General features: G+C 40.4%; 1 protein-coding gene across 1 annotated transcript in view; it reads right to left on the bottom strand.

Annotated features, from left to right (window-relative positions):
* ADAMTS6 (ADAM metallopeptidase with thrombospondin type 1 motif 6) overlaps nt 1–12,301 on the bottom strand; it is an 894,781-nt gene that overhangs the window by 318,235 nt on the left and 564,245 nt on the right. Inside the window, exon 15 of the mRNA XM_029576285.1 lies at nt 9,022–9,124. Coding sequence (XP_029432145.1) covers nt 9,022–9,124 — 103 coding nt within the window. The remainder of the gene's footprint in view (nt 1–9,021; nt 9,125–12,301) is intronic.

Below are 12,301 nucleotides of genomic sequence, written 5' to 3'. Positions count from 1 at the left end.
GTAGCGTTCGAGTGACTGATCTCACTCTCATATACAGCATGTCAAAATCCACCATTTCGAAAATCTTACAAAGAAAATATTTGTACAAGGAAGTTAGTGTGGCTAGAGGTGTCACTCAAATTAGTAAGTCACGATCAACAGTGTTAGATGAGGTAGAAAGCCTATTGCTAGTGTGGATAAATGAAAGGCAGATGGCAGGTGATTGCCTATCTGAGTGTCTAATCTGTGAAAAAGCTAGGGCTATAAATGCAGATATCGTAAAGAATAATCCATTGCCAAGTGAACATGGTGAAATATTTCATGCCAGAAAGAGGTCAATTTTAAAGCAAGAACTGGGGTTCATAGCGTAGCTAGGCATGGTGAAGCTGCCAGTTCAGATAAAAAGGCTGCTGAAAACTACATATCCCACTTCAAAAGCAATGACACAGAGAAATGGCTTTTCCTGTCAGCAAGTTTTCAACTGTGATAAAACTGGACTATTCTGGAAGAAAATGCCCAAGAGAAAATACATTACCCAGGAAGAAAAGAAAATGTCAGGCCACAAGCCAATGAAGGATAGGCTAACCTTATTGCTATGTGCCAATGTGAGTGGTGACCTCAAGATAAAGCTTCTCTTGGTTTATCATTCTGAGACCTCTAAAGTGTTCAGAAAACAGAATTTCATGAAGAATGGGTTAGGGGTCATGTGGAGATCTAACAGAAAAGCTTGGGTGACAAGAGTCCTTTTTCTTGAGTGGATAAGGGAGGTTTTCTGTCCTACTGTACAGAAATATCTGGAGGACAAAGGCTTACCACTCAAGGCTCTCCTCATCATAGACAATGCTCCTGCTCACCCACGAGACTTGGAAGACGAGCTGGCTGAATAATTCCCATGGCTCACAGTAGAGTTCCTCCCACCCAATACAACTCCTCTACTGCAGCCTATGGACCAGCAGGTCATAGCTAACTTTAAGAAGCTATACACCAAGGAACTGTTCCAGAAGTGCTTCCAGAAGGTTTCAGATATGGATTTAACCCTTAAAGAATTCTGGAAGGAACATTACAGCATTCTTTCATGTGTGGGGTTAATAGAGAAATCCTGGGCCAATGTCTCTCAAAGGACATTCAGATCTGCCTGGAAGAAAGTGTGGCCTAAAATTATAGAAGAGCGAGACTTCAAAGGAGAGGAGCCTGAGCCTGCAACTGACCTTGTGGTCAATGACATTGTCACTATAGCAGAGTCCATAGGCTTGCAGGTAGACAGTGCTGATGTTGAGGAACTGATGGAGGAACACTCAGAGGAATTGTCTACAGAGGAACTTCTTCTGGTTGAGCAACAGAGAATGGCAGCTGAGGAGCTTTCTGAAGAGGAGGAGGAGAAGCAAAAATCAGTGCAGCAAATTTCCTTTTCTGGAATTAAGGAATTCCTGAAAAAATGGACAGAGCTACAAACATTTGTAGAGAATACCCACCCAGACAGAGAAAAAGCCAATCATTGCATTCCCTTGCTTAATGGCAATGTCATGTCATACTACAGAACAGTGTTGAAGAAAAGACAGAAACAGACATCCTTAGACCAGTTTTTAGTTGCAAAAAGGTTGAGATCAAGTGAACCAGAAGCAGGTCCTAGTGGGCTACAGACCCCCCCCCCACACACACACACACACACACACACACACTTTCCCTTTCCCATTACGTAATACCCGTTAGACCCCTATGCATGGAGGGGGGTGATTATGTGCACATTTAAGGAGATTACAAGGAAACACCAAAAAATCATATAGAAATAAAGGTCTCGCAAACCATATAGTTGCTCCCATGAAATTAGAATTGGATCTTTTAAAATAGGCCTGCATAATATCTCCTAAGTCTTTTTCATAAAAGAAAGATATTAGGAGCGTTGTTCTCTCCACAACTTCATATGCTGACGATTCCAAAAATTCGGTCAAATTCTCAAGAACAATAGGAGTTATCTGCTTTTTCTGAGCTTTTTGTATCGGGAGAAAGTATACTTTATCCAGAGGCGGTGTTTTTTCAGAAGCAATTTCAAGAACTTCAGTAAAGAATCTTTTTGTAGTTAAACGAGGTAATTCTCCTACTACTCTGGGAAAATTTAAAATCCTCAGATTTAGATGTCTCATCGCATTCTCCAGATATTCTATTTTTCTATTTATAGCTCCATAGTTCTGTACCATAATTGACTGAACCATCTTAACTTGTTTTATTTCTTCTTCCATTTGTTGAAATTTTCCCACTGTTTCCTGTTTAGATTTTTCAAAATTCTCATTCAACAGGCACATCTGAGAGGATAATACACTTATATTTACAGAACAATCCGATACTGACTTTGCAAGGGCAGATGTTAAAAACCACAGGGATTCTAAAGTCCCTACCTCTGGTTTTATCAAACTTATAACTTTGCCAGGTTTAATAGGAGTAATGGAATCTAGGTTCTCACCACATCCACTAGCTTGACCCCCTACGATTTCCAGCACAAGGCCTCTGGCGCTATTCTCTCTGGGCATCTGAGCAGTATTGCTCTCCGGCTCAGCCCCCTCTGCCCGATTGAGAGTCCACATCGGGGCTTCCTGTCAGGCGCAGCATCGAAGTTCCCCATTCAGACGGAGGTAGCCTCTGATCCAAGGGGCTGAGGGAAAACACCTCCGAGGTCAGGTCGAGGTCTCCTTCCAACAGCCCGACAGCCGGACCACTCAAGCCCTACTCTGTTGGTTTGGCGGCACATTGTGGGATGGTCTTCTGCCCAGGGGGTAGTGAAGACATAGAGGGGTAAGTCCTCTGCTTCCCTTTTCGTTTAGGAGGCATTAATCTTCAGGAAAAACTTTTCAGATAGAAAGAAACGCCGGGGCAGTCTCACTATGCTGCCGGTCGAGACGCCATCTTGACTCCACCCCCCCGATAATCTTCTTTTTAATTTCATCTTCTAGGTGATATTATTTGGTCATTTGGTTTTACTTCAATTATTTATGCAAATGACATAAATAATTTGGGTAGAGATGTTATACATGCTGTACAGCAAACTAATGAGTATTTATGAACAGTGAGTAAATGGTTAAAGAACGGGTTGGTTTTGAATTTTAGTAAAACAGAGTTGTTGCAAATAAGTTTAAATAGCAGTCAGATTTTTCCATCATTTTGTGGTCAAAAGTTGATTCCAAGGGATGAAGTAAAATCATTGGAAGTAAAATTTGATGACTTTCTGTCTTTGGAAAAACAGATTTTGTAAGTGGCAAGAAATGTCTGTGTGATTAAACAACTAAAACCTTTTTTGGAACTTTGTCAAAAAATTGATTATTGTAATGCCTTGTATTTGAGCTGCCAGGTACAATGATTGAAAACTGCAAATATTACAAAATTCTGCAGTGCGCCTAATTATTATTTGAAAAAACTACCTCGACTGTCAACTTACATGAAGGCAATACAACAAAGACTAACTCAGTTGAAATTAACACTAAACACACATAAAACAAATTGTATAGTTAAGGAGAAATAATCAAACCGCCAATTATAGACATAGGAAACTTTAACATTACTCCTTCAGATCAGGTACAAGACCTAGGAATACAGATTGATGAAAATTTGTCAATGAAAAAGCATATAAGCAAACTAATTAAAACAGGATATTCTAAGCTTAGAATATTACATGGACTGAAACATTTACTAACGATACAGGACTTCTGCACCATTCTACAAACACTAATATTCTCCAACATAGATTACTGCAACTCTCTACTACTAGGCCCACCCTCTGGAGTCATAAAACCACTACAACTACTATAAAATGCCTCAGGGACAAGGAAATTTGACCACATCACCCCAACTGATAACCACTGCACTGGCTTCCTGTACAATCCAGAATTCATTATAAAGTATTGACTCTAATTTTTAATATCATCAATAACATCAGCCCATGCCTATTAGGAGTAACTCTTCAACCATACACTCCTCAGAGAGCCCTAAGATCGCACGATAAAGGACTTCTAAAAGTACCTACAACATGGAGCACACACTTGACACAAATAAGAGATCTCATGTTTTCCATAGCGAGCCCCAAGTTAATGAACTCTCTCCCAGAGTCACTACATCTGATAACAGAAAGAAAGAGTTTCAAATGGGAACTGAAAACATGCCTCTTTAGAAAAGCTTACAATCTAATGTAATAGCCAATAAACTGATAACATCACTATCAGATCTTTAGACAATTGTATTAAAATGAGCAAAAGGATTTGAATGATGTAAAGTAAAAAGACGACATTCTGAGTATGACATGTAAGATAATGGAATGAAATAGCACCTTAATTAACTCATACATGATGTTGTTGTGTTGACCTAGAATAGGTATTTATAATTGTAAGAAACTAAATAATGCATAAAACTAGTTTATGCATGAACATAACCTAGATGACGCATTAGCTGTTTGTGTTTATCCAGAATACAAATGATAACCTAGATGGGAATATTGAACCTGAAACTGAACAATGACTTTATAAACCATTATGATCTTATCTTGGAACAATGGTATATAAAGCACCTAAATAAATAAAAAGAAAAGTATTGCAGGCAGTTAGCAGCATATGCTGCCAGACCCATTACTTAGGCAACTGCATTGGTTGCCTATTGTGCAATATTGTAAATTTAAGTATTTGGTGTTAAAGGGGTTTGTGTACCCAGCATTTGAAAGACTAATTGAGGTGGTCAGTTAGTATTTTATTTATTTATTATATACTGACATTTGATCTGAGATATCACATGGGTTTACATAGGTATTTCCCTATCCCCAGAGGGTTTACAATCTTTGGGGGTCATTTATCAAAATGCGATAAGCTGTTTTCACATGCTATAAGCCTGATGTAAATTTAGAAGATAGGAGGAGTGTGGGCTGGGTTAGCTATTGCACAGCCATAATGCTGATTTTAACAACACCTCTTTGGGTTGTGTTAGGCTGTGATGTGAATTGAAGAGAGAGAGAGAGAAAGAAAGAGAGAGAGAGAGACTGGCCATAATGTCATCCCCATAGGTAGGTATTTGTATCCCTATGGTAGACCCACCTAGTAACTCAAGGTGGGGTTTAGGTATGAGAGTAGGGGGTTAGGGGCCACTTTGACATTCTACGTGACACGTACGAACAGAACAGTGGTCTCTTGTGAAGATTTGATGGCCTTCGGAGTGAGGAAACTCACTCCGAAGGCCATCAAATCTTCACAAGAGACCACTGTTCTGTTTGTACGTGTCACGTAGAATGTCAAAGTGGCCCCTAACCCCCTACACTCATACCTAAACCCCACCTCGAGTTACTAGGTGGGCCTACCATAGGGATACAAATACCTACCTATGGGGATGACATTATGGCCAGTCTCTCTCATCCACCCAGTGGTCATATGCAGGAAATACAACAGGTCTGATACCTATTGCAAATTCTGATAATGTTATCACAATATGCACTACCTTAGCTCTTTGCATAGGTAATTAGCACAAATTGCAATAAACTGAATTTTTACATAAACCACACCCCTTTTGTAATCACATGCAGTACTTACTGTATTTTGATAAATCCAGGCCTAAGTTTGTACTTGAGGCAATGGAGGGTAAAGTGACTTGCCCAAGGTCACAAGGAGCAACAGCAGGACTTGAACCCTGGTTTTGTGGTTCATAGCCCACTGCTGTAACCACTAGGCTATTCCTCATAATCTAAGATCAATTTCAGCTATAGCTTTCAGAAGCGAAAGCATTTAAGCATGTACGTTTGCAAAACTGGGCATTTTCCATAGCAATTCCTAGATTCTGGAATGAATTACCCTTATATTGAGAAAGAAAGAGGGATCTTTTGAAATTTTGGAAAGGTTTAAAACATGGATGATGTTCCCAGGGTAGTAGACTTTGAAATGGACGGATATGTACAGTGATCAGTAGAATTGTCTATGTTATGTTTAGTTTGTATTGAGTTTTAATGAAATGTTATTTTTTGTACAACGATTTGGGTGATTTTTAATCTGGAAAGCAATTTATAAATGCTATTAAATAAATACAAACAAATTGATATAAACATTCTCCATTCAACTGGGACTAAAGTTTGACAGGTCTACTTGCAGTACTATTTCCAAGATAAACATATGAGGGTCAATATTCAAAAGAGTTTGTCTGGGAGACAGTCCATATAAGGGCAACCAAAATGGTGCAGGGTTTGTACCGGAAACCCTGTGAAATGAGACTGAAGTAACTTAATATGAATACCCTTGAAGAGAGTTGAGCAGGGGAGATATGTTACAGAAAGGTATTAAAGCACAGGAAGCTAAGCTTTTTCAATGGAAAGGAAGCTGTAGACCTTAGGGTCATAATATGAAGCTCCAAGGGGATAGATTCAGGAACAATGTCAGGAGGTATTTGTTCATGGACAGGATGGTAGATGCCTAGAATGCCTTCCTGGAGGAGATGCTGATGAAAAAGACAGTGACAGACAGACTTAAAAAAAATATGGGATAAAAACAGAGGATTCCTAGTGGCAAGAGATTGTAATGAAGGCACTAAGTGACAGTTGCTGCCCAAGGCAGCAGTGATATGGCTGCACTGTGCTTCCTGGAAGGCACTGGAAAACCTGCATGGAGAGGCAGCCTCAACCCTAAATGGGATTGGGGTTTGGGTTCACTGTTCCCTCTAAGCTGTGCGCATGTGCATACGCAGACAGGTCGTGAATGGTGCATTCAGCAAAACATAGCACGCACAAGAAATCCCGATATTATTTGCATTATACTGGTTCATAATGCACACATTTCAACAGCTTATAAAAAGTTGCACAAAAGAAATTTTTTGCACATGTAGCCTTTAAAAAATTAGAAGGAACATTGGTTGGTTTCCATGAGGAAATTTGATCTGTTTTGGGTAAATGTGCATAAAATTGCATAAAAGATGGGTCTTTTGATTTTTATCTGCTGTCATTTACTATGATACTATGTTACTTGACTAACACCCCCCTCTTGGTTTCAGTACGCCTAACTGAAAGGTCAAAGCAATTCCCCAGGCCTTACTCACTGTCCCCGACCTTATTTCTCTCACTTTCACTTCTCTCGGCTTTGCTACAGTGACAGGCCACTGGGAAGCTGGAGTCCAGTCCGGTGGGAAGGAGGACAAGCCTCCGGGGCCCTTGGTGCTGGTGGTACCAATCTAGCACAGTTTCTTCCCCTCTTTTCTCTTAATGTTCCCACTGTGCTCACATCCAGTAGAACTCTCTCTCTCTCTCCAAGCAGATTCTCCAATGCAGGTGGAACAAAAATCAGGCCAGAGACAAAGGAGTGGTATTCAAAATAAAAAAGGATTTATTGAATCTTAAAGAAAAGTATCCATGCTAGGCTTGCAAAAATCATCAACAAAAGCAAAATAATCCCTCCCAAAATCACTGGCTCCTTGTCCATTCTGAACCTGAACCAGTGTCCTTCTCCCAATATTGAAAAAGGGAAAAAACTGCTTCTGAAAGACAGAGCTCTTCGAAACAGCTTCTCTTGGCCCCAAAATTCTCTTCAGCCCAAACTCTCTGAGCCCTTGCAAGCCCACTTGATAGGTAGGCAAGCAGTCCCAAAATCACTCCTACCCAGAAGGGGGCTTCCCTTCAAGGCTTGATAAACTCTCAAAACAGGCCCCCTCTGAAAATCCCCAAATCTCTTCACTCTTCTCCCCTGCTCACAAGAAAACCCCTTTGTGACCAGGAGATCACAAAATAGGGATTTGTTCCTGCTATAAACCATTATGATCTTCATTTGGAACGACGGTATATAAAATGGCGAAATAAATAAATAATGGGCTGGGGCCCTCTGGGGATCTTCAACTCCCAAAAATCTCCAAGCCTCCAAAACTCCAAAAAGGGCTAGTAACACTCTTCAGCACCAACATCAACTCCAACTCGACCCACACCAAGCCTTAACAGAACTGAGTTGAGCATGCCCAACCCCAGGATATAAAAGGGCAAGAGCCATCCTTAAAAAAAAGAAAGGGCTAACCATCAGGGAGGATCTCAAAAAGATGCCACCAGGGAAAATTTAGTGAAGGTGCAAAGCCCACAGTCACAGGGGCATTCTGGGGGCATGGCTTAAATTTACCCAGCTAGTGCTGATGTTCAGCGTTAGCCAGGTAAAGTTATCAGGCTATCTCTGGTTGTAAAAACTGCAGGCATCAAGTAAGGCAGGTAAGGAAAGGTGCAGTCGAACAGCGGCCAATTCCACACCCCCCCCCCAATTTTTTTTTAAATTAGCAGTCATCCCCCCCCCCCACACACACACACACACTTCCAAAAGGCTCTTCAATGCAGAACAGAACGAGTACATCCTCTTAACCTCCTCTAACGGGCTTAATTCACAAGTGCCGATAGCTCTGACAGCTCCTAGCACTTAGGTATTAATTTCTTAAATAGACTCCTTCACTGACAGCTAAAGGGCCATGCCCTGTTCAGAACTCAAACCTGAGGACCAGTTTGAGAACTACTGAGCACTCTACTTATGTGACACATGCAGCCATGTGATGTGAGTGGGAACCTGGCTTCTGAGGTCACTGCAGGAATAAATGCAGTGCCGTCTGTGAAGAGTGCCCTCCTTTCAATGCCAGGTTTCAAAACACGAAAAATACTAACGTGAGTTGTAAAAAGCCTTCTGTTCCTAATATCACAGCTCCCAGTATTATTCTTAAAAATAAAAAAAGTGGAAGTCTTTCAGCGTATACCCTGGATTCAGTTTCTCCAATTTTCCCCAAGAGACAGAATTTATTTTTGCACAGTGCTAAAAGACTTATGTGGTTTTGGCTAAGTGTTGTTATTTTTTGATGCTGGGGCTCCTAATCCACCAGCTTCATTAGACTTCAGCATAACTCAGGCAGGTCGGGTCTAGCGTGACTGAGACACCTTAGCAGCCCATGAGCCCTATCTTACAATATAAGGAAAGACTGGGAGAAAACCTTTGCAAAATACACAGCTTATCAACATTCATCTACCTATAGATCTCTGAAGCTCTCTATTAGTGCGTACTAAATCAGAGCATAAAGTACCTCCAGTGTAGGGCTTCCAGTTATAATACTTTCCCCGGAAAGGCATATTGTCAAAGTCCGCACACTGTTTTTCTCGGAAATCACGGGATCCTGAAGGACATGACTAAAGTAAAGAAATACATGTTAACTCATAATCAATGTGGAAGGACACAGTATTACGTGCAAGTTGTAAAAAAAAAAAAAAAAGATTTTTTTTTTTTTTAAGGGCGCACATCCTGCTCCCCAATTCTGAAAGTTGCCTTATGACTCTACAACTGGCGTTCAGACTGAAGTGTCTGTTTTGCAGTCTTCGACAGGAATGAAGTTACCCAAGTAATATAAACAAAGTTAAGTGTTAAGAGGAGTTTCTGTATAACTTTGCACTTTGATACATGTCACAGCACACTTTGCAATCAGTCCATCAAGTATCTCCTTATAAATGGATATTAAATAGCAGATGACGAAAGTAAAACACTGTATCTTCCTTGATAACTCAGATCCAGACTTGGTTGCTATGGCTGTCCCTCACTGCACATTTACGATATCAGGAGGCCAATCTGTAGCCTTACATTCCACATTATTAATTGTGGTTTGGAAACTTATGACTAGCTGTAACTGTTTACTGTCGAGGGCTGACACAAGCCATATTTTAAGACAAAGGTAAAGGCTGGGTAAAACATTTGGCATCAAATCTAAGTAATAGTGGAATCACTAAGATTCCCCAATTAACCAATTAAAACTTCATAGCTTCCAATTTAGAAAACATCACTATCAGCCTCCTCAAAATAACAACTTGCAGTTTCTATGCTCTCATACTCACTTCCTTGGGTCTTATTCCTAGAACACCTTTCTTTTTTTTTTTTTTTTTTTTGCTTAAACACTATTTGGACTAACAGACATAAAATATTGGAGATAATTCTTAACTGATCCTTTAACATCCCCAATTCTAGAAGATGCTGCAGACTTTTTTATTATTATTATTTTAGCATTATAAAACCAATTTCCACTTCTTTTAATCCAGAAAATGGCTATTGATCTCCTCAGTAACTACCCTGTCCTTACTCCTTCCCATCCACTTCTCAGGAAAGAGTTATTATGCTTGACACTAAGCATTTTTCTTGTTCTCATTCATATGCCTACCCTGCCACCTTACACATACATGCATAGCTCAAGAATTGCAAAAAGACTTACACCATCCAAGCACAACCAAGTGCAAGCTTTAGAGTCTGAACACTGGAAGCAGTTTTCTTCCCAATATGAAACTGTTAAAAATGCTCCAGGTAATGCGGCAAGTGTGGTTTGCCTCAGTTCTAGTTATGAAGCATTCTGCTTCTTCTCAACAAAACACCTTTAAAAGGACACAATTGTGTTTCTAGAGCAATGTGTGGCATCCAGCAGAATGTTCTCCTGTTGGAGATGCTAGATCAATTTTTTGAAGAGACAGAAAGGAAGAAGGAGTACTATGTACAGAAACATTTGTTTTCTCAGTTTATGGAGAGTGTTTAAGAACAACATACTACCTCATAGCCTAAAGCCTTAAATATCAAACTACTGTAGCTTTTCTATTTTTTGGAAGGCTATAATAAAGTATAGTATTCCATACTGTGACAGAAAGATGAATCTGGAAACCATATCTCAAAAAGGATAGAGACAGAATTGAAGCGGTCTAGAGAAGGACAACCAAAATAGTATGGGGTCTCCATCGAGGGACATAAATATGTATACCCTGGAAGACAGGGAGGTGCATAGGAAATATGATACTGACTCTCAGATACCTGAAAGGTTTTAATGATGCATGAACTTCAAAGCTTTTCCACTGGAAAGGAAACAGTAGAACTAGGGATCACAAAATGAAACTTCAGGGGCGATGACTGAGAACCAATGTCAGAAAATATTTCTTTACGGAGAGGAACGCCCTTCTGGAGGAGGTGGTGAAGACAAAAACAGTCAAAGAATTCAAAGGTGCCTGGGATAAACACTGTGGATGCCTAAAGGGTAGAGGACGGACATGAAGAAAAGAGTATATTGAGGTAACTTGCTTGTGCGACAGTTAGTAACCTTAGCAGAAGTACGAGGATTTCTACTCTCAACCAATAAGCCTTGATACTTTTGATGCAACTGCAGCATCACTCTTTGCTTTGACAGCTGAGCAGGGAAGGGTAAATGGATTCAGACGGCAACCATCACGGGCCCTGATTTTTATGGTCTGGGGAGCTGATATGTAGATATAAGGGGAAAAGCACAGTACTGCTTCTACGGCCAAAAGAAAAGCAAGTCAAGCAGCACTGCCTGAATTTTCAAGAAGGCTCCTCACCCAATATAAATGTTGCTAGCAGTGATTTTTTTATGGATTTGACAGTTCCTTGGTCTTTGATTGTAAATATTAACTATCCTTATCATAAGGCTTGGGGGTAACTGCACAGAATTCCCTTAAGAGAAACTTGGGGGTAACCTGCATGGTGCAGCAGGTATTACCATAAGAAGCTTGCTGGGCAGACTAGATGAACCATTTGTCCTTTTCTGCCGTCATTATTATGATACTAAATATAACTACAGAGGTACCATATTGGGAGACCTTTACTTCTTTGTAGCAAAACCCTCATTTAATTTTTCCTCTTTCCCCAATAATTTATCTTGAACCTGTTTTAAAACTAGTCCAAGAAAATTAAAGGCAGGTTTTTTTTCAGGTTTCATTTTAATTTGCAGTTTAAAACGTTTTTTTGATCTGGTGAGGAAAGCTGTCTGTACTGTAAGGGCCCTGTCCAAGAATATATATCACACTATAGAGATGGATTGGGAGAAGGAAAGTCAAGCAATGGCACCTAGGGATGTGAATCGTTTTTTGACGATTTAAAATATCGTCCGATATTTTTTAAATTGTCATTAATCGTTAGAGTGCAATACAATAGAAATTCCACCGATTTATCGTGAAAAAATCGTTAATCGGCTTACTGCACACTAATGGGAGTTAGGACACAACCTAAAAACCCACCCCGACCCTTTAAAACTGCTCCCTTAGCCTCCACCACACTCCCGACCCACAAAAAAGTTTTAAAATTACCTGGTGGTCCAGCGGGGGTCCCGGGAGCATTCTCTCACACTCGGGCTATCAGCCGATAAACAAAAAACCTACCCCGACCCTTTAAAACCGCTCCCTTAGCCTCCACCACCCGCCCGACCCCCCAAAAAACATTTTAAAATTACCTGGTGATCCACTGGTCCCCGGGAGCGATCTCCTGCTCTAGGGCCGTCGGCTGCCACTAATAAAAATGGCGCCGATGGCCCTTTGCCCTTACCATGT

Source organism: Rhinatrema bivittatum, chromosome 1 (genome assembly GCF_901001135.1).
Source record: "Rhinatrema bivittatum chromosome 1, aRhiBiv1.1, whole genome shotgun sequence".
In the NCBI taxonomy this organism is placed as follows: domain Eukaryota; kingdom Metazoa; phylum Chordata; class Amphibia; order Gymnophiona; family Rhinatrematidae; genus Rhinatrema; species Rhinatrema bivittatum.
The sequence above is the reverse complement of the archived record's forward strand: the minus strand, read 5'-3'. Positions and strand labels throughout refer to the sequence as shown.